The sequence below is a fragment of the Chelonoidis abingdonii genome, chromosome 11, assembly GCF_003597395.2.
Source record: "Chelonoidis abingdonii isolate Lonesome George chromosome 11, CheloAbing_2.0, whole genome shotgun sequence".
Classification (NCBI taxonomy): domain Eukaryota; kingdom Metazoa; phylum Chordata; order Testudines; family Testudinidae; genus Chelonoidis; species Chelonoidis abingdonii.
In genome coordinates, this window is record NC_133779.1 from 11,907,824 (window position 1) to 11,933,963 (window position 26,140).

The following is a 26,140-nucleotide window of genomic DNA, read 5'->3' on the forward strand; positions in this document are numbered from 1 at the left end:
TCTGGGTCTTGGGGTTCCCCGGGCAAGGTTTTGGGGGGACCAGAGTGTACCAGGCACTGGAATTCCTGGTTGGTGGCAGCGCTACAGGTTCTAAACTGGTAATTGAGCTTAGAGGAATTCATGCTGGTACCCCATCTTTTGGACGCTAAGGTTCAGAGTGGGGAATTGTACCATGACAAGCTCCATCCCCACCCCCAGTTCTGCCCCCAGCTGCCCCATCAGCCCAAGCTGAGAAAGTCTTGGCTGTGCAGTAATGGAGGGCGGTGTGAAGAGATTCCACTACTGGTAGGGGCGGCACAACAGGAGAAGTTTGGGCACCACTGCTTCAGACACAGCTATTGTGCAGACATCACATAAATCACCTTCAGATGCTTAATTTCCCCCAGACACCAATATCCAGAAGGGTGACTCCCCATCTAAGCCAGTTTCTGTTTGGGGTATTGAATCCATGGAAGGGATGTGTGGTGGTCCAAAGGGTCATCAAAGACCCGATACCCTCAGGCCAGTCAGAAGCCCTCTGAGGCAGCCTCTCAGCAGCCATTGTGGGGCTACGTGGATCTGAAACCGGTCCATCAAAGAAGTTTCTCACACTGGAAAGAGCTTGTAACTAGGTGCCATGGGGCTGTGCAGGGTGCTATGAACTGGCAGGTGGCTTCTAGATGGGGCCATCCCCTACCAATAGAGTGTAGGTAGATTGCAAGACAGGCACCTTTGGAGGAGTTTCCAGGGGATTGTAGGACAGCATTGGAGGACTAATTTGTGCCAGTTGAGGTCTGGCTGCACTGCCTTGCGTCCACACTGAGAGAAACTCAATTGATCTACACATGGCTCAACCTTGGGAACCGTCTGCTACAAGCTGTGCATGGCTGAGGGAATTATGTTTAGCTCAGTGATGCCTTCTCCTCTGTTTCAGTTTGTGTTTGTATAGCTGGGACCTGGCTCAGTGATGCCCTCTCCTCATTCCTCTCACTCACTCTGCTCCTGGGGTTGTCTATTGCAGAGAAGTTCTCCCTGGCTGGCTCCCCGCACCCTGTGGTGGGGGTAGTTGGCCGGGATGTGGTATTACCCTGCCAGCTCTTACCCGCGTCCCAGCTGCCCAGCATGGAAGTGCTGTGGAGGAAAACTGGATCAGGATTTATCCCAGTTCACAAGTACTCGGATGAGGGTTCTCAGGACCTGCCTGGTGAGGGTTACCAGACCCGGACGGAGCTGTTCCTGCAGGAGTTCAGCAGTGGGAACATCTCCCTGAAGCTGAAACAGCTCCAAGTGTCAGATGATGGGAAATATCATTGTCTTGTGATGAACCGAGAATGGACCCAGGAAGCCACCATTGAGCTACGAGTTGCAGGTGAGATGCAGCACTAGAGTACTGTACCCCTGGGGCACCCCAACACTGAGCCCAACATGGCACCTACGGTTCTGTGCTGCAGGGAGCTGTGTGAGGACTCAGTAGGGGGCACTTTCTCCTCGCACTCAACACTGTGGTACCAGCAGGGTCAATGCTGCATTAAATGACCTCATTTCAATGAGATGCAAAGCTACAGTCCTCAGCTCTCATGTTCATGGTGGTGCTGTTTGAGAGAGTGGGACCTTTACCCCCATGTTCTGCCCAAATCCCAGCTCAGGTGACAATTATATTCAGTCTCCCTAAAACTCTCCCTGCAGTATCTAAGGGCTGGGATATTGTTTGTTATTCCCTGGACCTGACCCCGCATTCAGTGCTGCACAAGGGCAGTGGAAGGGACGGTCTCTGCTCATTGAGGTCACTAAGTAACATAACCCCGGACAATATAGTTCAGAAACATCAAGCCCCCCATTAGGGGCCCTCCTGTGATAATGCAGAATATTGAGGTTGTTTTAAATCATCTCTCATCTTTGGTGGCTCCTAGTCCAAAGGCTCCACAGGAGATGTGTACTTTTAGGGAGAGATTTAAAGGAGGGGAGAGTGGTTGTGTGCAGCATAGGGAGACAGAAACCTAAGCAGGAGGGGTGGCTTGTCCTAGGGCACCATTAGCAGTGCAGGAGAAAGACACCAGAGGGGACAGTACTAGGAGGGTGGTACAAGAGGAGTCGTAGCAGTGATGTAGGCAGTGTCACCATCACCCAATTCCTGCTCTGTACTGAAGTGAAGTGATTCTGACAGCTGCTGGGTTCCATCCCAGATGTGGCTGCATTTCAGCAGCTGGTGCAGTGATCTCTGTGTAGCACCTTCACCCTGTACATTCCTCAGTGAGATTTCAGGGCTCAGTGCTCTATGGAAATGCAAGATGGCATTATTTAATTCCTGCAGTCATCAAGATGAGGGGTCCCAGGGAGGCTTTGCACATATGGGAATGGAGCTTTCCAGCCACACCCCCCTCTACCCAGCAGTAGCTGGGGAATCACATGGTGCTACCAAAGACACAATTTCCTGATACACACACTCCCTGTCTCCCTGCAGCTGTGGCTCCCGTGTTCATTGATGTGCTGGGCCCCCGGGGTCAGGGGATCGGTCTGGCCTGTAGATCTGCAGGCTGGTTCCCCAAACCCGAACTCCAGTGGGTTGGAAAGAACTGGCAGAACCTAGCAGTGGAGATTGTGACCAACATGATTCAGGACAGGGAGAACCTGTATAGTGTTGTGAGTCATGTCACTGTCACAAAAGGAGAAAACAATGGAGACATCAGCTGCATAGTGCGGAATGGCCTGCTGGAGACTGAGCAGAGATCTGCCATTCACCTCTCAGGTGAGTTCCTTCCCGGTCCCCCATGCCGAATGGGTTGTTGTTAGTACTGCTCAGAGTTGTGAAGGCTGCTAAGTTGTTATTGCTGCCAGTGTTGCTCTTGTTGAAGTTCCACGGATGCTCTTAAGTTGGAGCAGCGTGTCAATTGCTCAGACGTCAGTGCTATTCATCCGATAGAGCACAGGCTCCATTCGGTGTTGAAGTTGCTTAGCCAGGTTTATGGTCAACAAAACATGGTACTATTGGCTCATAGGAGCTACAGTTACACTAACACATGTGTGCTTGTGACGTGGTACCTGCTCAGTCAGTGCACCAGGATGCTGTCCCCGAGACTAATACAAAGATTCCCCTTCTATGACTTCTCCTACAAACAAGTTACATATTTCACTCCAGATGTGGTTGGTGACCAACCCTTATTCATTATCCTGTCATCCCATCGTTATCCTACAAGGGGTCAGTGTTTTCCTGTACCATATCTAATGAGAGTGTTTACATAGTTATTTGAGAGATCTGTTATATCATTGCACCATCCTCTCCAGTCAGGAATGTGCTTACTTGATGTACTCTTATTTTCCCAAGGCCCAGTCTACTCTGGTTCACAGCTTTTTAATTATAGCTAGTGCTCCAGCAAGGCTTACTGGGGTCACCATGAGACTGTGGGGCCTGAGTCACTTGAGAATTGCGCTCAGCTAGAGCCTGTTTCTGGTACTGAGAGAGGAAATGTCCTTCTAACCTGATTTGTGGGGCTATTAGTGATGGAGATGTCTGTTATCTGGACAAACTGCCTGTCAAGATCTGGACTGAGTCTCATAAAATGAACTCAATATCATTCTCGGAGGATTTGGCACATTTGGTTGATAAAGGTAACTGTGCTGACATAGATTCAGGGTGTGTCTATACTAGAAACGCTATAGCAGCAATGTGGTAGAGTAAACACTCAATACAGTGGTAAAAGGGGTCCTTCTGTGGCTGTAATAAATCCACCTCTCTGACAGGCGGTAGCTTGCTTGACAGAAGAACTCTTCCATTGACCTTGTGTCTACACAGGGGCTTAGTTTGGCTTAAATACATTGCACAGGGAAAGAAATTTTTCACAGCCCTTAATGATGTAATTAACCCAATCTATCTTTGTAGTGTAGACCAGGACTCAGACTCTGTAAGAGCATTATCTTAGTTCTGCATGAAACTCTGATAACAAAAATTATCACTGTACAAAATCAAGGTAGCCCATATTAAATGGATTAAAAAGTGGCTAACTGACAGATCTCAAAGTAATTGTAATGGCGAATCATCCTCCAATGGGGATGTTTCTAGTGAGGTTCCACAGGGATTTGTTCTGGGCCAATGCTATTCAATAGCTTTATCAAAGAGTTGGAAGGAAATATAAAATCATTGCTGGTAAAATTTGCAGATGACCCAAAAATTGGTGGAGTGGTATATAATGATGGGGACAGGTCAGTACTACAGACTGATGTGGATTGTTTGGAAAGGTGGGTTCACACCAACAACACGGTGTCATGGATCCACAGGACCAGTGTAATGGCCTGAGTGAAAATTCCCATTTTGTCAAACAAGTATTTCAACATGGCCAAATACCAGGTCACACATTTATGAACAAATAATACAGGTGACAGTAACAGAATGGGAGACTGTATCCTGGAAAGCAGTGACTCTGAAAAGGACTTGAACGTGAGTTCCCAGGCCGATGCTGGAGCTAAGATGGTGAACGCAATCCTTGTATGTATGAATGAGAATAGCTAGCAGGGGAAAGTAGGTGACATTACCGCTATGCATAGTGTTAGCCAGAGCAGGACTGGATACTATGTCTAGTTCTGGTGTCCTGTAGCTGGGCAGTCACCCTGCTCTGGCTCGAAAAGGGTTAAAAGCCAGGGTTGGGGCTGAAAGCAGCTGAGGGAGGCTGATTGGGTAGGCAACCGTAGATGTGGCCACACTCAATTAGGGTCCAGCAGGCCCTGATAAAAGGGCTGGGTGCTAGATAGAGGGAGTCTCACTCCACTGGTGGAGTGGGAAGGACCTGACTGCTGGCTAGAGGAGAGTATCCCAAACAGAGCAGTGCTGGAGAAGGACAGGTGGAACTGGGGAACTCTGACCAGATGAGTCCCCAGGCTGAGGCCAGGCTAAAAGGGCCTGTGGAGGTACTGAGGCTGCAGTGGTACAGCCAGGCCAGGAAAAGGCAGCAGATCCAGTCCCCCCTTGGCAATGATGATTGGCCACTTCAGATTGCAGTTTATTCCTGAGGGAAGGGGCTAGATGAAGACAGGCAGTGGGTCACTGAGACAAAGTGAGATTAGGGGATTGTGATTCCCCAGCGGGGGGAGGACCCTGAGTGTGTGGTACTGCCAGGGGCCAGTGCCGAGCAAAGGGGCACTGTGGGCTGTGAGGGACGTGGGCCCTAAACTAAAGAGTGATGGAGATAAGGGGAGGAGCAGGTGGCAGCAAGGGAGACACTGGCCAGCAGGAGGTGCTCTGAAGATGGAAGACCAACAATACTAACCAGCAGGAGGCGCCGCGGCGGTGAGTGCACGCCATGCTTCATGCCCACACTTTCATATGGGAAGCTGACAAATTGTAAATTGCTCAGAAAATAACTACAAGAACAATCAGAAGTCTAGAATCCTGCCTCATAATCAGAATTGTAGGAGCTCAAGTTATAGAGCTTATTCAAGCGAAGGTTAAAAGGTGACTTGGTCACAGTCTGTAAGTACCTACACAGGGAGGAGATTTCGAACAGTCAATAGGTCTGATGGCTGGAAGTTGAAGCTAGACAAATTCAGACTAGAAATAAGGTGCAGATTTTTAACAGTGAGGGGAATTAACTGTTGGCATAAAAGACCTAGAGATGTAATGGATTATCCCTTACTTGGAATCTTTAAACCCAAACTGGGCATCTCTTTCTATAAGATCAGCTATGGCTGGACCAGAAGTTCTGGACTGGATGCAGGGATCACTGCGGGAGGGTGTGTCTGGCCTGGGATATACAGGAGGTCTGACTAGATGGTCATAATGACCCCTTCTGGCCTTAACGTCTATGAATCCATCAATTCATAACACACTGGGGCCAACTAAGAAAAAAATGTTCTCTGCTGAACTTATCAGGACTGGAGGTGGTGACTGAGTACTGGGAGCTGTGTGACAGTGACTATCTGAACAGCCAGCTGGTGCAGGGAGGACTGGTCAGGCTGGGCACGGAGCCACTGGCTGTTGGCTTGTAGCAGTGGGAGGGATTTGGGCAGAGCAGAGTCCTGGTTCTTGGAACTGATGCCGCGCTGGCCTCTCCAGTTTCAATGGCTCCATATGTGGCTGTGATTTGAGTGTGGAGGGGATGTTTCCTTCATGCCCATGGATTTCTGGGCTCCCTGAGCCAGGACTCAGCTGTCAAACCGAGTGGCAAACCCCATTCTCCAGTTCCAGGATGGGACTGTGCTTCTCAGACACTGTGCTCTCTGTTTGCCAGGTGACGTCTTCCCCCGTGTGTCTCCCTGGGCGGCTGCATTCTGGGTATTGTTCACTCTGGTTTTCATTGCTGCTGGAGCTTGTGCATATTTTGGATACACAGGTAATGGGAATGTGTTATTTGCATGTTTAGAGCCTGGCCCTAGAGGGCACTGGGCTGGGGCATGGGAGTATCTTATTGTTCAGATATTGACCTTTGGTTGGTTTTAGGAAATAAACCAAACTAAAAAACAAACGGAGGTCCCCAGCCCCACCTGTATTAGCGTATTGCTCAGTGTTTCCCCTTCCTTCCCTGTCTCACTGCAATGTCTGATTCTCTGTCTTACAGTGAAGCAAAAGGCTTCTCAGAAGAAACGCTCTAAAGAGGAGGCTCTGTTCATTCTTGGTAGGTCTCCTGCTCTAGCCCTTGGTCTGTCTGAGATGTGTGAGCTCTGTGACTGCTTGGTGTTTTCTGTGGCTCAGTGCAATGACAGGGATGGAACCGGGAGGTTTCTGCCTAGTGCTTGCTCATCCCACCCCCACATTCTCATACATCCTGATGATAACAGGTTGGCAAATGTGTATTTTGCTGCAGATACCCAAGGGTCCATGCTTATGAGATTCCCTGCGTACGGGTGGGGCAGGGACACAGGCCTGCAGTAACAAATCTGGGTCAGATTCTGTCCTACTAACCATGGACAATTGCTCGGTGGTTCTATTCTCCTTAAAAGAAAAGACACTGCAAGGTCAATGACTCTCTGTGAGATGATTCCATCCCTGTGACTATTGAATGCACAGGACACAAGGAGGGTGATTAACTCCTGGCACAAGCTCCCAAGAGCAGTGGGGAATTATCCATCTTTTGGTGGCATCAGATCCAGACTGGGCACCTTTCTGGAAGCTGCTGTAGCTAAACCTACGTTACTGGGCTCAATGAAGGAGGGACTTTGTGAGATTCTCTGGCCTGTGCTCTGCAAATGATTAGAGTAGATGACCTAATGGTCCCTTCTGGCCTGAAACTCTATGAATCTATGACACTCACTCTCTTGTGCTGTGGTAAAAGACACAGCAGCACCTTTTTTAAAACAGTCCCACACGTCTAATTTATTCCACTGTGAACTTTTCTATATTTGATAATGGTATTGGTTTGCACTGTGATTGTGCTGAGTGGTGCTGACCAATTCTGCTGGGCAGTGCACGAACACACAGGGAAATATACATGAAAGGTGCAGAGAACATGCCAGCACGGTGACTGGGATTCTTAGGGCAATCACAGCATGGAAGAGCCCTGAGGCTCCCCCTCTTTCACCTCCTTTGCCCTCTGCCATGCCCCTTGTGATCACCATTCCTCCAGCTGGGGAGAGCTGGATTGGGCTCCCCCAGCAATCAGTGCTGTTCTGTAACCAGCTACAGGGGTCGTTGTGGAGTAACTGACCCCATCCCAATGGTTCTACTAGTCCTGCTGCACCAGCTCCAGGCCTGCGCTACATACAGACCTGTCCCAATTTAATTCAAGGTGTGTTTTGAAACCTAATTAGTTAAATTGATACAAATGTGTGTGTAGACGAGGGCTAAGGAGTGACAGACTCCCCCAGGTCTCCTGTGTGTTGGTGCATATCACTAACCGCCAGCCCTGCTCCTGTCAAACCTGCTGGCTCCTGCATTGGGGCTGGGAGTGTGGGCATGGGATGTCTGTGACTAACCCCAGTCACTAGGGAGTGTACAGCACCGCCCAGTATATATCTCTGGGTCTGTCATGGTATCTTTCCCCAGTCTGAACCTTAGAGTCCAAAAAATTGGGGTACCAGCATGAATTTCTCTAAGCTTAAATACCAGCTTAGATCTGATAGGCTTCCACCACCCAAAAATATATAGTGTTTTGGGGCACCCTGGTCCCCCCAAAAACCTTCCCTGGGGACCGCAAGACCCAAATTCCTTGAGTCTCACAACAAAGGGGAATAAACCATTTCCCTTCCACCTCCTTTCTTCCTCCCAGATCTTTCCCGCCCTGGGTACCCCAGGAGATTACCATGCTTCAAACTCCTTGAATCATAACACAGAGAAATCAGGTTTCTCCTCCCCCTTCTCCCCTACTCCCAGGCTTTCCCTCCCTGGGTATCCTGGAGAGATAGACAGTGATTCGAACTTCTTGAATCTTAAAACAGAGGGATTCCACCTCCAGCCCTCCCCTCATCCCCTCACCCAGAGGCAATACAGATTCAAGCTCCGTGAATCTAAAATAAAGAGGAAATTCACCTTTCCTCTCCCCTCCTCTCTCTCCAGCCAAGTCCCTGGTGAGTACAGACTCAATACGTCAGCCTTAACCAGAGGAAAAAATCAATTAGGTATTTTAAAAGAAAAGCTTTTAATAAAAGAAAGAAGAATAAAGATAATCACTGTAAATTCAAGATGGAATACTACAGTGTCTTTCAGCTTATAGACAATAGAAAGAAAACCTCCTCCAGCAGAAATACAATTTAGAATACTTCCAGCAAACTACACATTTGCAAATAAAGAAAAACAATTAAAAAGACTAAAGCCGCCTTTATCCTGATACTTACTAGAATTAGAACAGAGGAGATTGTCTTAGAAAGATTGGAGGAATCTGCTTACGTCTGGTCCCTCTGAGACCCCAGAGAGAACAACACACACAGAACAAAGAACACACACCCAAGCTTCCCTCCACCCAGATTTCAAAGTATCTTGTCTCCTGATTGGTCCTCTGGTCAGGTGTTGTTTGTTAACCATTTACAGGTAAAAGATACATTAACCCTTAGCTATCTGTTTATGACAGGGTCTAACACTTTTCTCTTCCCCATTTCAGAGAGTGAGAAGAAGACCTGGGAAGCAGGTACTTGGCTAAACCCTAGTAAATGTGTGTTTGTGATTTCATACAATAATGAGATAGAAATATCACCACATACATAGATGCCGACTTCCCCTCTAGTCGTGGGGTGCTCAACCACCCCCGTCCGCCCCAGACCCCACCTCACTCCACCCCTTTCTCCAAGCCCTTGCCACTTCTGACCCTTGATCTGTCTGCCCCCTGCCCCAATTCCAACCTTTCCACTATGTCCCTGCCCCTGCTCTGCTCCCGCCATGCTCCTTCCCACAAGCCCCTACTCTGCCTCTTCCCTGCCTCCTCCCTCTAGTACACCAAGTCCCCACTCCTCCCACTTCCTCCTGGAGCTTCCTGAATGCCATAAATCAGCTGTTCACAGTGCTCTGGAAGTGCTGGGAGGACAGGAAAGGAGTTGGTAAGCGGGGCCACCAACAGGAGAGAGGTGCGGTGGGGAGGGATGCAGAAGTGGGAACTTGGCTGCTGGAGGGTGCTCTGCACCCACTAATTTTACCCCATGGAGGCCTGGAGCAACCACAGAATTGGCACTTATGACCACATACAATGTATACACTTCAGTCACCTTCAGGATCATCTCCCCCTACCCTGGAAGTAAACAAACACTGTAGAGTTTGGAGATCACATTCTTAACAACAGAAAGTGAATTTAATGCGTCTGGAATGGCAGGGCTCAGGCTATGTCTACACTATCCAAAGGTTCAGATTACAGGGGTGTGAATAGCAACACACACCAAAGAGCTGCACTGTAACAACCCCATGTGGATGCTCTGGGTGTGAACTAAAAGGTTCCTAGTTCACATTAACAGAGTTATGTTTGAAGAAGACTATGTCAGTGCAAACTAAGTACCATTTGTGTGCACCACCAGCATCCACATGGAGCTTTTACAGTGCAGCACTTTGGTGTGTGCTGCAAATTACAGTCTCATAGGCCAAACTACGGGGCTGTGTAGTTAAGCCCTTAGTCAGGGATTGGGCAAACTTCCTCCTTGAAGGTCTGTGGCTACATCTTGATTCTGACCTGCAAAATTCCTGCTGTCTCGATGCTGGGCTCCCTGCATGCACCCAGCTCTGCCAGTGCCTTTCAGTGCCCAGCTGCAGCCTCCTCCTTTTCCAGCCCTGAGCTCCGGGCCGAACTGCCAGTGTCTCTGAATCCCCACTCACAACTGCTATGCTATCCCAGCCCTGGGTACCTCAGTCCTGTTCTCTGCCTCCTTCCTTGCTAGTCTAGGCCTGGGCTGCGAATAAACAGAGACTCCAACCCCTTCTATTGCCTGTATGAGCTGTGTGAAGTGCACTCTGATGGGCCCCACCACCCACATTATTCTATTAGGAACCAAGACAGGACCTAACTCCACATCTGTAGAGGTGGACAGTAAATCCACTGCCACACGGCCCCACAGACCCTTCCCCAGCTAAGCTCCTGCCAACCACTAACCCTAGAGTTATACACTTGTGCAAATCAGCATCTCAAAGGAGTTGCCCAGCACAGAAATAGGAGGTCTGAGGCCGGGTGACAGGCTGCAGCATTGCAGGCCTCTCTCTATGTGATACATGTTCTGGTGTGAAACTCCCTTCCCTTATTCCCTGCAGTGACATCACTGGGGGTGCTGCCCCCCATGGCAATTTGTGGGCTCTGTTTAGGGGCTGATCTGGGACCTTCTCTGTTGTTCATTAACAACAGTTTTGTCTGACGTGTCCTGTCGGTTCTGAGACCCTTGGCTTATTGGGTACGTTACATTGCAACAGGGAGTGAGATCCCCAGCTTGGGTAGCCAGACACATGCTAACTCTGCTTGAGCTAGTGTGCTAACAATAACAGTGTGGCTGGGGTACCAGGGGAAGTGGCTCAGGGTAGCCACTTGAGTATATACCCAGGGGGTCTGAGTGGATTTGCATTTCAGCTGCTACCCCAAGTGGTTGCACATGCTCCTCCTGCCTACCCTGCTGCTTTTAGCACACTGGGTCAAGCAGAGCTAGCACTTGTCTGCCTGCTCAGACTGGGAACTCAGTCCCAACTGCAGTATAGATGCACCCAAAGACAACCCCAAGTCACTGTTCTTGGAACAACCCTTGCTGAATCCATGATGGTCTCCTTTTCTTCTCTCCCCAGAGTGCCAGGAGCTGCGTGAGAACATTGGTAAGTTCATCCACCTTCCTATTAGAACCCCTCACAGAGGATCCCAGACACACATGGTGCTGAGCAGATCCAGAAGTACCAACACCACAGGGCAGGGCTGAGTGAACAGTTTGGGCAAAATCAGAGTCACATTAGAGTTACCTCAGTCCCACTGCAGCCCTGTGAGCTCTCTGCAGCAGACAGAGGGTTACCTGTTCTCATGTCTGGATAGACAGACAAGTGTCACCTGGTCTTTGACAAGCTAATGCCAAGCATGTGTTCTGATTCAATAGGAGGGGCCCGGTCACATTGCATAGATGACTGCAGTAGTGCACGTTGTTCTGGGCCATTTCTCAGAACGTGGAGATGAGCAAGAGACCAGACTCAGGCTCATGTTTTTATGTTTTGTCTTCAAGGCCAGATCCCAGCTCTGAGCTCCAATCATCGCCAGGTCCGGCTATCCCCTAGTTCGGGGGTTCTCAAGCTTCATTGTGCCATGACTTCCTTCTGACAATAAAATTTACTACAAGACCCCGCGGAGGCAGGGGATGGATTGAAGCCTGAGTCCTCATGAGCCCCACTACCCTGGCTGGGGGGATCAAAGCCAAAGCCCAGGACCCTCTGTTCAGGGCAGAGAAGGGAGGGTCAAAGCTGAAGCCCAAATCAAGGGACCTGTAACCATCAGCCACACCAAGGACTGAAGTCCTTGTGCTTAGGCTTCAGCCCTGGGCAGTGGGGCTCAAGCTTTGGCTTCAGCCCCAGCAAGTCCAATGCCAGCTCTGGTGACCCCCTGAAAACAAGGTCACAATCCACTTTGGGGTCCTTACCCACAGTTTGAGAACCTCTCCCCTACTTATACATGGAGTGCACAACTTTGATGCTCCAAAGGGCTGTTAGTAACACAGAACAGGAATCCCCTTAGACGGAAGGGTTGAGAGTGTCAGAGCTGTATCGGGATCCAGACTCACGTTTTCCGTCAAGGTTAGATGCTTTGCAAATCCCAGGGCTCCTAACCTAACAACCAGCCCTGCTCCTATCAAAGCTGCTGGCTCCTGCACTGGGGCTGAGAGTGTGACTGTGAGGTGTCTGTAACTAACCCCAGTCATTATGGGTCACACAGCACGTCTCTGTTTCTAACCCTTTTCTCTTCCCCATTTCAGAAGCTGTGAGGAATGCCTTGGAATCAGGTACTTGGATAATACCTAGTAAACGTGTGTTTGTGCTTTCACACCATGACAAGATAGAAAAAATCACTACCAGTATCATGAGCAGCAGGTATAAAAGGCCAGGGGAGGCTCTGCACATTGTGTGGTTTGGGGTGAAGTTTTTCTTTTATTATGCCCCATGCAGGTTCTGGGGTGGCTCAGGAAGCAATATGTGCTATTCAGGTTCTTGGGTTCCTCAGTAATCTCCCTGGACTTGGCTGAGACTTGCCCGGAGCTCCTCCATCTGAGCGGGAGGGAGCAGGTGGGCTGAGGGCTCCAGCCACCAGGGGGACTGGGGGGCTGGGGGCTTCAGCCACCAGGGGGGCGCAGGCAGAAGGGGCGGAGCCAGGGGCTAGCCTCCCCAAAGAGGGACTTCATCCACTGCCCATGACCTACACACACAATGTATGGACTTCAATCACCTTCATGGTCAACTCTCTCTGTCCTGGAAATAAACAGAAGTTGCAACTCAAATTTCAGTATTGTCCTGAGCAACAGACAGTGAATTTAGTGCATATGGAACAGGGGACTTAGTCAGGGTCTGGGCAAACATCATGCAATTCTATGGATACATCTCGGTTCTGACCTGCAAAATCCCTGCATGCACACAGCTCTGTCAGTTCTCCTCCATCACTACCTGCAGCCTGCTGCTATACAATCCTGGCCCACCACACCTACATCTTTGCTGGTGCCCCTCAGTCACACCACCAGCAGTCCCCTGCTATCTCAGCCATGAACTGCCTCCCACATAGCTTTGCCAGTGCCCTCAGTCCTGACTTGCAGCTAATAGTGGCATTAGGCACCTGCAAGCTGGACAAGTACAGGGCACCCCAAGGCTGCAGCAGGCCCTCTGAAAGCCAGATCTGGCCCGCCAGGCGTCAACTGCTCCATCTTGCTCAGTGCTGCCCAGGGCTCTTAATGGTGTCCTCCGCATAGCATGACCTCGCACAGACCACACATGCCAGGTCACTGGTAGGGACCTGGAACTGAGCTGTGCAGGGGGTCCCCACGGCACAAACACCACCATTGTCTGCAGGCCCCTGCTATCCCAGCCCTGGGCTTCCTCCCTCAACCCTGCTCTGTTGGCATCCCTCAGTCCCCACCCACAACTTCTTGGCTATTCCAGCCCTTGGCTCCTCAGTCCAGTCCTGTTTCCCCCCTCGTAGTCTAGGCCTGGGCCTCGAATGAACAGAAACTCCAAACCCTGCTGTGCTCTATATGGGCTTTGTGAGATGCACACTGATAAGCCCCACCAACTACATTGTTCCACTAGGAGCTGAGACAGCACCTGACCCCATGTCTCCAGAGATGGACTCTAAATCCAGTGCCTTGCAGCCCCACAGACCCTTCCCTAGCTATGCTCCTGCTGCCAACCACTAACCCTAGAGTTACACACTTTTGCAAATCTTCACCACAAAGGGATTGTACGACCCAGAAATAGGAGGTGTGAGGCCGGGTGACAGACTGTAGCAGTGCAGGCCTCTGTCTATGTGATACATGTTCGGGTATGATGCTCCCTCCCCTCATTCCTGGCAGTGCCAGCAGCTTTGGGTGCTGCCCCAGGGGCAATTTGTGGGCTCTGTTTAGGGGCTGATCTGGGACCTTCTCTGTTGTTCATTAACGACAGATTTGTCTGCCATGTCCTGTCAGTTCTGAGACCCTTGACTCATTGGGTACATCTACGCTGCAGCCAGGGCCAGTGCGAGACCAAATGGTGCCCCAGGGAAGGAGTGTCTTCAGTGCCCTCCTCCATTTGTTAAACTTTTGAATACCTTATTTTTATTGCACTTGTAGCCCATTTCACAACTTTGATGCATGATCTGCATGCATGATTTATCCCTGTCATATAAGACAATACATTTGCATGCTAGGAATTATAAATCATGCAATATATAAACAAACAAAGAAATTGTTTCCTCTAAACCTATAGAAACTTTTTAGTTTTAACAATAACTGAAATGTATTAATGTCAAGAAATTGAACTGTGCACCAACATATTAAATAGTGTTACTGCAGGAGGCAGCTTTAGAATGTTAACTCTAGTCCTTTAGCTCAAAAGGTCGCTTTTCTCATCTTTATCCTTGCAAACTGAAGCACAATGTCAGAGAGATCCAAAGACTTGCCCATGGCATTTTCAAGCAATAAAATAGCAAGAGATGTCAGTCTGTCATTGGGCATTGTGAATTGAAGATATGTTTTAATTAGCCTGAGCTTTGAAAAGCTGGGTTCACCACTCGCAACTGTCACCGGCAGTGTGAGCAGAATCCTCAAAGCTATCCACAAATTACAAAAAGTGTCCTTCAGCTCTGCATCATAAATGAATTGGAGAGCTTGGAGTGGTGAGTGCTTTCCATGTGGCAAAGTGTAATGGATATTGTGCAATTCAACATAGAGATCTTTATCATTGACGTCCGAACATTGCCCGTGTGTCAGTGTCTGGTGAAAGTCTGAACAATTGTTCAAGAGTATTTTCCTGTCTGCCAACAGCTTACTAAGGTCACATACAAAACCTCCCAGATCTTTTTGTGGTGCTTCATTTGTTTGAATCTTTCTTCAATGAACACTCAAGCAGTGTCAACGAGCAATCAAAAAATCTCCCTCTGGATTTTTTCTTCCAGTCTTTCTATAACCTAATCTCTGCCCTCATAACCACACTGTCTCTTCTTCTGATGAATACAAATTTCCTTGGAGACAATCTCAACTCTCAACTTTTCCACCATTTCTTTGGCAGCAGTGATGGCATCTTCAAATCTGTTGTCTCTCTATGTCACAATGAAGTCAAGGCAGCTTCTCATCAAAGTAGTAGTGATTGCGGTGTCCATCAACTGAGTTTGTAAGGCCTTGCTTGCAATGTCTACTTGGAACAGGATATTGTGTCAAACCACAATTGAAACCAGAAATGTGAAGACAGTGATATGGTTTGACAGGTTTTGCATCTTGTGTCGAATTCTGACCTCAGTTTTACTCGACTATGCCAGTTGCATGAGGGTGTCATAAATCTCAGTTCCTTGGTACCTCACTGGCTTATGCTGTCAATGCAGCTCTCCCAGTGACTGTCACTTATCAGCTTCATGGTCAGATTTGTAACATTGTCCGTGAGGATCTTCCATCTGATATTGGATGTTGAAAAGAGGATTTATATCCTTTGCAGTAGTCCTTAGAGAGAGAGTGAATCTAAAGAAGATGACACTGCATCTTACACAACAAGGTTGAGGAAATAGCACCCAGAAGGCACGAAGACAGCTTTTGGATTAGCACAAGAACCCTTGCCTGGACACAGCTGTTTCTTCCCTTCATATTTGCACCATTGTTGTAGCCTTGGCTATGGCCGTCCCAAAGCTTTATTTTATTCTCATTCAAAACATTCATGAACAGTTCTGTTAGGCCTTTCCCAGTAGTGTCGTCCACAGACAAACAGTGTTCATTTACTTATGTACAGCTATCCTTATTGTCCACAAATCTTACTGCAAATGACATCTTTTCACTGTGAGTAAAGTCGGAAGTGCAGTCTATTATTACAGTGTAGTACTTTGCATGTCATCAAGCACCTTCCTTGCCATAAGATCAATGAATTTGTTTTGGATGGTTTTGCTGCAGTAATGATCCATAGCTTCTTTACAAACTACTCGAAATACGTGCTTACGCGTGACATCACTGTATTTCCCAAGGAGCTCTACCAAAACAAGGTCCTTTCTGTTAACTTCAGTTTATTTATTCAGCTTGAGCCTGGACTTGACCTCCATCCATTTGGAGTAGGCTGTAAACTGATCCGGTGACTTTTCACATTGCTTCAGAGCATCAACTACATTATGCCAGTAGGTGTACCCAGAATGTGCAAGCAACAATTTGGCATTCTTGTCAAATTTTTTGCAACAAAATCAAAACTTTGTCAGTTGATTTTGAGTAAACTAGGCAACACCAATTCAGTTTCTCACCATTCTCGAGCACTTTTTTGCAGTGTGACTTTGAGATATGTCACTTTTGCTCATTTATCAGATATGTCATGTCCTTGATTTTGCCCGGCCCATTCAAATTGTACGATCCATATCGGCAGAGTTTAGGATCACTGGCCATAAATTAGGATCAGATATATTGATTTGTGGTGTGCAGTTTTTCTCACTGCTGTTTCTGTCACCATGCGAGGCTGATTCTTTTTAATGTAAGTAGGGTCTGAATGAGCTCTCCCCTGACAGCAAGCTGGGAGGGGGAGAGACTTCAGGAGCAAATTGTATTTACATGAACACACCTACTCTGCCTAGATATCCACCAGATAGAGCTGTGTTACTGAAAGTGATCAACATTGACTGGTGATGGGTTACAAATCACTTCAGTACAGAATGCAGAGGTAGTGGAATGCTGTTACCAAGGTTGTTGTCATTATTGTATGAATAAAGGGGATCAGAACTGTGCTTAACCTGTCCCAAATGAGGGGCTCACCCTCAGCTGAAAGGATCTTGTTAAGCCAGGGGCTCCAATGCCAGAGCCTTGTGAAAGTAAGAGGATGGGGAAGAGATATCTTAACCAGAAAGTGTTGACTCTCCCTCTAGGTCTTCAGTCTGATTTAACCTATTTCTCTCCACTATTCAAAGAAAGAGTTAAATAGGCTTTATTAGGAGCCTATTTGTTATTTTAAATGCTCAATCAGAGCTGAAATCAGTTGTGGTGGTTTCTACCCTACTTCCTAAGAGCTGAAAATCACTAAGTAACTGATCTGCAGTGGTCACAGCAGAGAGATGGTAGTAGAAGAAGACTGATGAGTAGCTATTGGTATTGGTGAGCAGACAGCTGGAAGGACAGCCAACCAGAGCAAGTGCTCAGAGTCTGGAGAAAGCAAGGTGCCTTCTTTCCCAGGTGGGAGGTGAACTCACACAGATGCACCTTTGAACCCTGGGTCCTCATTGACCAGGGAAAACCACTCTGAGTGGTGTATAGAAAAGGAGTAGAGGGGGACACAGAAAATAAAGTTTTGGTTGTAGAACTCAAGAACATGAGGCAGAAGGCACTGCCCCCACATACTCTGGGATGGGTGTCCTGCTCACAGTTTTACGGTTTTGAATCCTGTTTGTGGAATTTTCCCTAATTAATGTCAAGTGACTTCCCTCCTTTCATTAAAAGTGTATTTTCTAGACTCAGACTCTGCTTCAGAGTGGGGAGCTATTGCCTCTCAGAAGCACCCGAGGTGGTGTGTAATTTTCCCAGGTTACTGGGTGGGGACTTGGTGGTTCTGTGTTGTATTGTTGAAAAGGAACTCCGAGATACTGAACTTGGCCCTGGTTGCTGCCGGCTCCACCTAGCAAAAGGGTTACATTTATCATTTCTCTCCTTTTCATATAAATCAGATTTTGCTTTGTCATTACTCTCCGGTGAGCCACATTCTTCTTTATCATCACTCTCCTTTATGCTGCCAGGAAAACAGGCCAATTCTCCATCACTTTTCTCACATTTCCATTCCTTGTCTTTGAATAAACCTGATAATTCCTTAGAAATAGAATTTCTATCATTTACATTTCACACCTCAATTTCTTCTGCATTGCCTAAAGCCTGGTCTATACTGTTCTGTTTCAGATATTTTCCAATCAAATTTGTCCCTTGCTGCAAATTAGATTGCAACTGAGATTTTTGCTTCCTATAATAAGCTCCTGAAGGCTTCTTCGGGGGCATCTTTTATTTTCTATGGGAGAAGACAGACAGTATTAGGGAGAGTACAGAAGTCGGAAGTCGATTTTAAGAGCCCTTTAAGTTGACAGAATGGGGTTGGTTGTGTGGATGCATCCATTTTAAAAGCAACCTAACATGGCTAAATTCAACCTACCCCTGTAGTGTAGACCAGGGCTTAGAAAGTCTTTAAACATTACGTGTTAAGCATGGCAAAAGAAGTAACAGTATTTCTTTTATATTGTTGCATACATGGGGGTTCAACAGATATCTCTGGTATCTCACTAAATATGTCCTTCATTAGTCAGTACTTTTACTCTTCAAGACTTAAAACACAATTACACTTTCACAATTACACAATAAACCAAGGTTCACAATATCACAACTGGGCTCCCACTTCATTTTAGTTCGTTCTTATATCTCACTGACTGACTGGTGACACTCTCCTTATACAACTGTGAGGGCATGGCTGACAACATTCTAGAAGGTTCAAGGAAAATGTAATTCTCAGAAAGTCTGGAAGGTTCCAGAAGATTCTACAAAGGTCTAGAACATTCTAGTAGGTTAGTGAAAAATGAATCCTCATATGGAATACCTGAAACATGTTACTTCAAGCATTCTATTTTCCCTTTTGTTGCTAACAACAAAAACAACATGGTGGACTTGGTGCTCTCCCCCCCCCCAAATCCCAGCACCTCAGGTGGTTGCCTGGGTCGCCGCCCCCTAAACACGCCCTGAACGCAGCTGAGAGCTACCTTCCCAGCTTGAGTAGCCAGACACACACTAGTTCTGCTTGTGGTAATGCTAACAGTAGCAGTGTGGTTGCGGATAGCAGGTGCAATGGTTCAGTGTAACCATCCAAGTATATACCCAGAGGATCTGGGCAGATTTGTACTAACCCAAGCTACCACCTGAGCTACTTCCAGCTACCCGGCTGCTTTTAGATCACTAGCTTGAGCTGGATTAGTATATGTCTGCCTCCCCAAACTGGGAAGCTCACTCACAGCTGCAGTGTAGATGTACCCACAGTTTGGAACAGCCCCATGTCACTCTGTTTGGAATGACCCACGCTGAATCAGAGTCATATTAGTCACTCCAGTCCCATCGCAGCACTGTGAGCTCTGCAGCATACACAGAATTACCAGCCCTGTGCCTGGTTAGACTAGGGTGACCATACGTCCTGTTTTGGCTGGGACAATCCCTTTGTTAAGCCCTGTCCCAGCCAACCTGACTTTTTTGGCAAAATAAGGCATTGGTCCCGGTTGCTCTTGACAACTTGATCAATTGGGAAGAGCAATGGGGCAAATGCCCCACTTTTGTCAGAAAAGTGGGGTGCGGTGCAGAGGAACGTGTGTGGGGAAGAACAGAGATGCCAGCCCTGAGCAAGGGGAGGCTGGGCTGGAGAGGGGGAGGGGAGGAAAGGTTCCAGTGCATGGAGGGCAAGTAAGGTTCAAGTGACCAGCACCAGCCTCAAGCAGGGGCCAGACAGGGTTTGAGTAACAAGTGACAGTCTTAGGGGGGATAGACACCTCAGGCAAGCAGCTGAGGCCCGTCCTGTTGGGAGGGGGCCTTGGGCCAGCCCCACACAGTGTCCTGTTTTCCCTTTGGGAAATATGGTCACCCGAGCTTAGACAGACAGGTGTCACCTTGCCTTTACCATCTAATGCCAATCACATTGTTATGATGTAGCAGGAGGGGGCAGCCGCTTTCTGTAGACGAGTGCTGCAGTGCAGGCTCTTCTAGACCACTTCTCACGAGATGTCTCATGTTTCCACGCTTTGTTGCCAAGTCCATATCCCAGCTGTAAGCTCAAATCATCTGCATGCTCAGAGCCATAAAGGGCTCCAGACACACACCTTCCATCAAAGTGGGATGCTTTGCAAATCCCACACAAGAATTTTATCCTGTCAGTCTGCCTTTAAAATCCCCAATCTGCTGGGGGCCACTGCAGTGAAACAACAGCTTCTTACAGGCCTGATTTCTGCTCTGAGTGACACTGGTGTAAACCCAGATTCGTTCCAGTAAAACACATTCAGTTACTTTGGATTTACAATATCACTGAGAACAACATTTGCTCTAGTCCCCGATACTAAGATACAATATAAAGACATCCCTGAGAGACGGGTATTGCAATTACCAGAAATCTCTGGTCCCTGGGATGAACTGGGACATTTCTCGTTCGGCAGTGAGGGACCATGAACAATGTATAAAGCGATCACATCATCACATAGCAGCACCCAGAACTTAGCCCTGTGCCTAAATGACAGGGAATAACTCCATCTCTTTCCATTTCAGGCAAAGCAGTCAGAGAGCTAGGTAAGAGAATGTGTTATCGTGTCACATTTCACATCACTCGTTTCCTTGATATCTGCCAATGACCTCCCTCTCAGAACGGCATCTCCTGTGGGAGCGAGTTCCCTGCATTTGCCAGGCCCCTGACCATGTTTGTTCCTCTTCCCTTGCAGATTTCAGGAGGGCTCGGAGCTACATGGGTGAGTGGGGCTGCTAGGGGGTGAGCAGATTCTGTGCTGGGGTACATCACTGAGCTGTCAGAGGTGTGTGGTCCCCATGGGGCAGGCGGGGCAGGGCGTGTGCTCACTTCAAAGCCACGAGGCTGGATGCCATGAATGGTCCTGAACATGCTTCCCTGAGCTGTAAGTCTCAGCCCCGGGCAGCTCCCGTGCAACCTACCCCTTAGTCCTGATGTCCTCACCCCATCTCTCATTGACCTGTCAGAGATGGTCCATCCCCACTCTGTCAGCTCCCCCTACAGCCCCACTCAACCCTCCCTCCACAATCTGAAAAGTCTTCAGTCCCCCTGGACACAATCCATGGGCCCCCAGGAGAAATGTTCCCTCTAATGTTTTGGAGTGTGGGATGGGACTCAGGGCTGGGGCAGAGGGTTGGGTTGTAGGGGTGGGCAGTGAAGGCTCTGGCTGGGGGTGCAGGCTCTGGGCGAGGCCATGGATGAGGGTCTTAAGGTGTGGGAGGGAGTTCAGGGCTGGGGCAGAGAGTTGAGGTGTGGGGGTGAGGGCTCCGGCTGGGGGTGTGGGCTCTGGGTGGGGCTGGGGATGAGAGGTTTGGGATGCAGGCTGCCCCGGTGCTGCAGCAGGGAGAGAGGACTCCTGCCACCCCTCTCTCGCCACAGCAGTTCCCAACAGGAGGAGATGTGCCTCTCCCAGGCCATGGCAGCTCCGGAGCTGGGCTGGGCCAGGGGAGGGGTGCCTTTCCCCCACCTGCCCAGCCCTTGATCGCCTGTTGCGCAGTCGTGCAGCTTAGAGGGAAGTTTGCCCAGAATCCCTAACCCCTCTCAGTGACAGATCCTGTGCAGGGAGGAGTGAGAGTATACAAGAAGTCCAATCCCCCACTCCGGCTCTCCCCACCTCTTCACCAGCTCAGGGCTCAGGCCTAATCACAGCCCTGGAACTCCCTGGAACCCAAGGCTGGATTCAGGCTAGCTGTGCCAATCCCACTAACCACCGCAACCCGTAGCCTGTCTTTCACTCTAGCTGTGCCGGCTGAAATCTCTCTTCTGTCGGATCGTGGGGTCTCCAACTGACCCATGGCTAATGGGGATATTCTGATTTCTCTCCCCAGTTCCTGTGACCCTGGATCCAGATTTCAAACACCCCGAACTCACCATCTCTAAGGATTGCCGAATAGTCCAACACGACTGTGCCTCCTCAGGACTGGTCCCCTCCCCTGGGGCCCTGGTTGCTGTGGGAAGGGAGGGGTTTGTGGCCAGGAAGATTCATGATGGGGAGGGAGGGGCTTGCCGGGGGTACTGGGAGGTGGAGGTGGGGGACAGCCTGGACTGGGAGCTGGGAGTGCTGAGTAAGACTGTGAGGGGCAGAGTGAGACAGGAGAGTCTGGAGAGACTCCCTGAGGGGGGGTTCTGGGCTCTGGGGAGATCTGAGGGGGGGTATCACCCCAGCAAGGCCGACACTGTGATCCAGAACTTGGGTGTGAGGCCGACAGTGGTTGGGGTCTATCTGGATCTAGAAGGGGGGAGTCTCTCATTTTATAGTGTCAATTCAATGGCCCTTATTCTGAAGATTCCTGTAGAAGGTTCTGAGAGATTGTTCCCATTCCTCAGCCCTGATCACGCTGTGGAGAAGGACCAGGGGAAACCGCTCAGCATCTGCCCCCCCAGCGACTGGGATTTCCCTCAGAAATTAGCAGTTAGTGGGTCTGTTAATCAGAGAGATTCCAGAGTCCCTGCACAGACCCCTGCCTCGAATGACAGGAAAGAGGCAGAAAACAACACAGGACCTGCCACAGGAAAACCAGTCCCATCGCCTGGACAGCACCCAGCCCCTGGAGACAAGGAAGTGAAAAAAACCAGGGCAAGGCCATCTATGGGAGAATATTTCCAAAAGTTTGCGCCCATGAAATGGAGGACGGGGGATAAAACAGAGCAGGAGCATCAACAACTGGAAACACCTCCCAAATAGAAGGGGGAAAAGAACAGCCAAACACCCCAGGTCTGAAACCCACCTGCCGAGCTCCTCCCATGGAGCAACGGGAATCATGAAAGAAAAACACCAAGAACTTGACTCCAGAAGGGTCTCTGGAGATGACTCTTCTCCCAGGCATACCAGGGCCAGGAAATACTTTGGGGGAATCAGACACAAATGCTGACACCTGGGAAAGAACCTCGTTCTAATGGGAAAGTGGGGAAATGGCAACACGTCAGATGTTTCTTCCCCATCCCAAACTCAAAAGAGAACCACTGCAATTCATGATAATGCTTTAAACCAATCCCCTGTTAAATCAGAATGTGCTAATTGGTGGGAACTGCAATAACAGGACTGTTAAATGTAGGAAATTCAATACACACTGGTCTGGGGATGCAGAGGGGAAGGGTCTCACAGTGGCACTGACTCATTCCCATTGCAGACACAGACACTCTGCTTCTGCCAGCCTCAGGCAGTGAAAGTGGGTGACAGAATCTGTGTTTCAGACTGGATTGTGATAGCCTCACACTGAGCAGCACTCTGAGGGCTCAGTGCCCCCCACAAACCCGGAGCCCTCCCCTGGGCTCTAACAGGGCTGGCTGTTCTCACTGGGAGCAGGGATGATGGACGATGCTGCAGAAGCTTCTCGTGGAACAAGGACGTAGGGAAGTTCAGACATGGTTGGAAATTGTAGTGAGGAGGGTGGGGTGCAGGAGGGGAACAGGCTGCCAGCTGCAGCATTGCCATGATAAAGCCCCAGCTCTTGGAGTCCTGAGATTGTGAGAGAATATCAGCTTTAGTTTAAAACAAATAAAAGTACGTTTCTAGCCTGTGGCTGTGGTGTGCAGCTGTAAAGTGTGATCCCAATGCCTCTGTGCGCTGTGTCTAGCTTTGCTGCTGGGTGTGCTGCATTTAAACCCTAGGGCCTGTCAGTTTACTGCAGGTTGTGATGGGACCTAGCAGTGAATGTGGGGCAGGGAGCCCTGGGCAGCGCTGCCCAAAGAAGCTGAATCTACAATCGGTGAAAGATGTGAGTGCAATGAGCTGGCTGAACCAGACAGCGCTCTCACCATCAGATCCTAGTAGAGACTGGGCTGCCTCGGTGCCATGGGCATTTTACCTGCCTGTGGCTGCTGGAGGTGAACCCCAGGGAGGTGTTACATGTGAAAACACCTTTCTCCTGGTGCAGGCAGCGGCCAAACCAGCCATTTCCACCCCAGTAGCAGCTGGCAATCAGCTTCCCAGAGCAGGCAGGACATTGGTGGGTGTGGAGGTCCTACCATGGGTGGGTGTGGAGGGGCAGGTGGATGTTCGGGGAAGAAATGACAATCATGGGGTGTTGCGAGTTTGGAGCTGCCCCGTAATAACCTCTGAACTTTGTCTGCTCTGTTTGACTGACTGTTCTGCGGGGGTCGCTGCATGACCACAGGGCATGGCTGGTGAGTGAAGCTTCCCCTGGGGGATGCTAGCTGCCTGTCCTGCCTTTTCTGCCCACGGCACCACCCACACTCCACCCCTGCTCCACCCCATGCCCCGACTCTCCCCCGCTTGGCTCTGTCCCCGTTCAGGCCTCTTGCGGCTGCTCGCTGCATCCCTCTTCTTCTACCTCCTCCCCTGTGAGGCCTCCACTGTTCATGATCTCCATGTCCCTCCTTTCCTCTACCTCCTCCTCTGCAAGGATGGAGGGGTGAGGAGGGACACAGTCAGTGGTGCAGTCTTGGGAGGTGGAGGAGAGGAGAGCTGCGGCAGGCCCTCTGGAGAAGGAGGGTGGAGTGGAGGAGGGGAAAGGAGGGACTCAGCCAGGCAATGACAGGTGGTGATGGCCTCAGGGAAGGGGCAGAGCAGGAATGGGAAGAGGCAGAGCGCAGGAGGGGCTACCACGGCCCAGGTGACCAGCAGCAGGTTGGCAGTGGCTGCACCAGGGGAAGCTTAGCCTCCTGTGGCCTGTTACACAACTGTCCATGCCACAAAGGGTTAATTCAAGTGGGGGATTGGCTGTGCGCCCCCCCCCCCAACACTGAAAGGGCTAAGAGACACTCCAGAGCCATCTGTTGTGGTGCCACTTGCCGAGCCACCCACCCTTAACCAGGATCATGGACACAGGAGGAAACAGAGACCTTGGGCTGCACTGACAGATGCCTTGAAGGATGGGGGACGGGTAGGCAGAGACTGTGAGGACCAGATGGCCCCAGCCCCAGAGATGAGGGCCTGGGGTAGGATAGGCTGCCTAGGGATGAGGTAGATGTTCAGGGAGCCCCTTTGCTCTGTGAAACCCTGTTCTCAGGCTGTGCCTGGCTCATGCTGCGGAGATCAAACAAGACCTGGTGTAAGAAGATGTTTGGGTCACTGCTGTCATGGCTGGTCACAGCTACTTTTGGTAGAACCACAGGTTTTGAGTCCAGTCAGACCTGCTGGGGCTCAGCATGGCCAGTCCACAGGGGGCTGTAGCCAGGGCTGGTGTGAGAGAGGGGAAGGACTGAGGGTTCACTCAGAGGGCACAGAGGAGCAGCCAGTCCCATAACCATGACATGGGGTTTCTGCAATAGCCCGGATAAGGCTGCCAGAAAAGGGGGATTTTCCTGGGAGAATTTTTTCAGGAACAATTCTCATGTGAGATGTTCCTATTGGACTCTCCATATTACCCCAGGGGGTGGGGGCATAACGACTTTTGCACACTTTGGTTACTGGTTTCTAGCTGTCTCAGGAAGAAGGGGTGGCAGCGTTTTGGGTCCCCTACTGTCTCACAGTCAGGAATACTCCTGCAGGATCAATCCCAGCTGCGATTAGAAAATCCTGATTTCAGAGAAACCTGATTTTCCACTGGGACACTTGTCAACCAGGTTCTAACCCCAGCCACTAACTCAGGGGTCTGAATGTGTTTTCACAGCTAAAGAGAAAGCAGGCCTATAAACCCTCCCCAGTGGCACTGGCCATCTCCCCTCCCATCTTTCACCCTATGGCACCCCTCGGGCAGTTGCTCCTGCCCCCAACTACTGCTCAGCCCAGCCCCCATTTTTGATAAGTTGGAACTGGTTCCCTGCTGCCTCTTTCACTAGACCAGGGCAGGAGCTGAAATGGGAGAGCAGTGATGGGGAAATGCCCCTAGCTGCTGCCTGTGCACAGGGAGCTGGCAGGGCAGGAAATATGCCCCATCTTTCTGCCCAGTCTGACATGCTCTGCTCAGACTATTCCCAGCCCAGCAGGCATTTCACTGGGTGCTGGAGAGAGATCACTCAATTTGGGCTGTTCTGTGCTCCGAGGAACAGCAGCCAACAACCCAGCCTCTCCCAGTGCAACTAGTGGGATACAAAGAAATCAGTAGAAACTAGACACATTTAGGGGGAGGTAGGAGGAGTTGCAGGGCCATTTCCATGTTGCGCCCATCTCCCTCCAGCTCCTTCCAGGCTGGATCCACCCTCCAAGGAGGGCTCCTTCCAGGCCCCATCAGCAAAGGCATCAGTTTGACTTCTATATTTGGGGAGGCAGCTCCAGTCAGACCAACAGGGCCACATGTGGGAGGCAAATTCTGCACCTGTCCGAGGCTTCCAGGGCTGGGCCTGATACACTGGTCTACAATTTTTGAGAAGTCATCTGCTTCAGAGATAAAATGTGGTATTTATTATGTATTTTGATGTGCTGAATTCAAATATGACAATTAAAACAACTGATTGGCT

At 49.6% G+C, this 26,140-nt stretch overlaps 2 protein-coding genes across 2 annotated transcripts in view; one reads left to right on the forward strand and one right to left on the reverse strand.

Annotated features, from left to right (window-relative positions):
• The window catches only part of LOC116819964 (butyrophilin subfamily 3 member A1-like), a 24,262-nt gene extending 1,723 nt beyond the window's left edge, over positions 1-22,539 (forward strand). The window contains exons 2-10 of the mRNA XM_075070707.1: positions 1,001-1,348; positions 2,441-2,725; positions 6,198-6,299; positions 6,525-6,581; positions 9,000-9,026; positions 11,144-11,170; positions 20,305-20,325; positions 20,475-20,501; positions 21,607-22,539. Of these exons, the coding sequence (XP_074926808.1) occupies positions 1,001-1,348; positions 2,441-2,725; positions 6,198-6,299; positions 6,525-6,581; positions 9,000-9,026; positions 11,144-11,170; positions 20,305-20,325; positions 20,475-20,501; positions 21,607-22,463 (1,751 nt within the window). The 3' untranslated portion in view covers positions 22,464-22,539. The remainder of the gene's footprint in view (positions 1-1,000; positions 1,349-2,440; positions 2,726-6,197; positions 6,300-6,524; positions 6,582-8,999; positions 9,027-11,143; positions 11,171-20,304; positions 20,326-20,474; positions 20,502-21,606) is intronic.
• A 1,491-nt stretch (positions 22,540-24,030) lies between these two features.
• Positions 24,031-26,140, reverse strand: part of LOC116819965 (uncharacterized) — a 30,605-nt gene continuing 28,495 nt past the window's right edge. The window contains exon 8 of the mRNA XM_075071256.1: positions 24,031-24,137. Within this exon, the coding sequence (XP_074927357.1) occupies positions 24,031-24,137 (107 nt within the window). The remainder of the gene's footprint in view (positions 24,138-26,140) is intronic.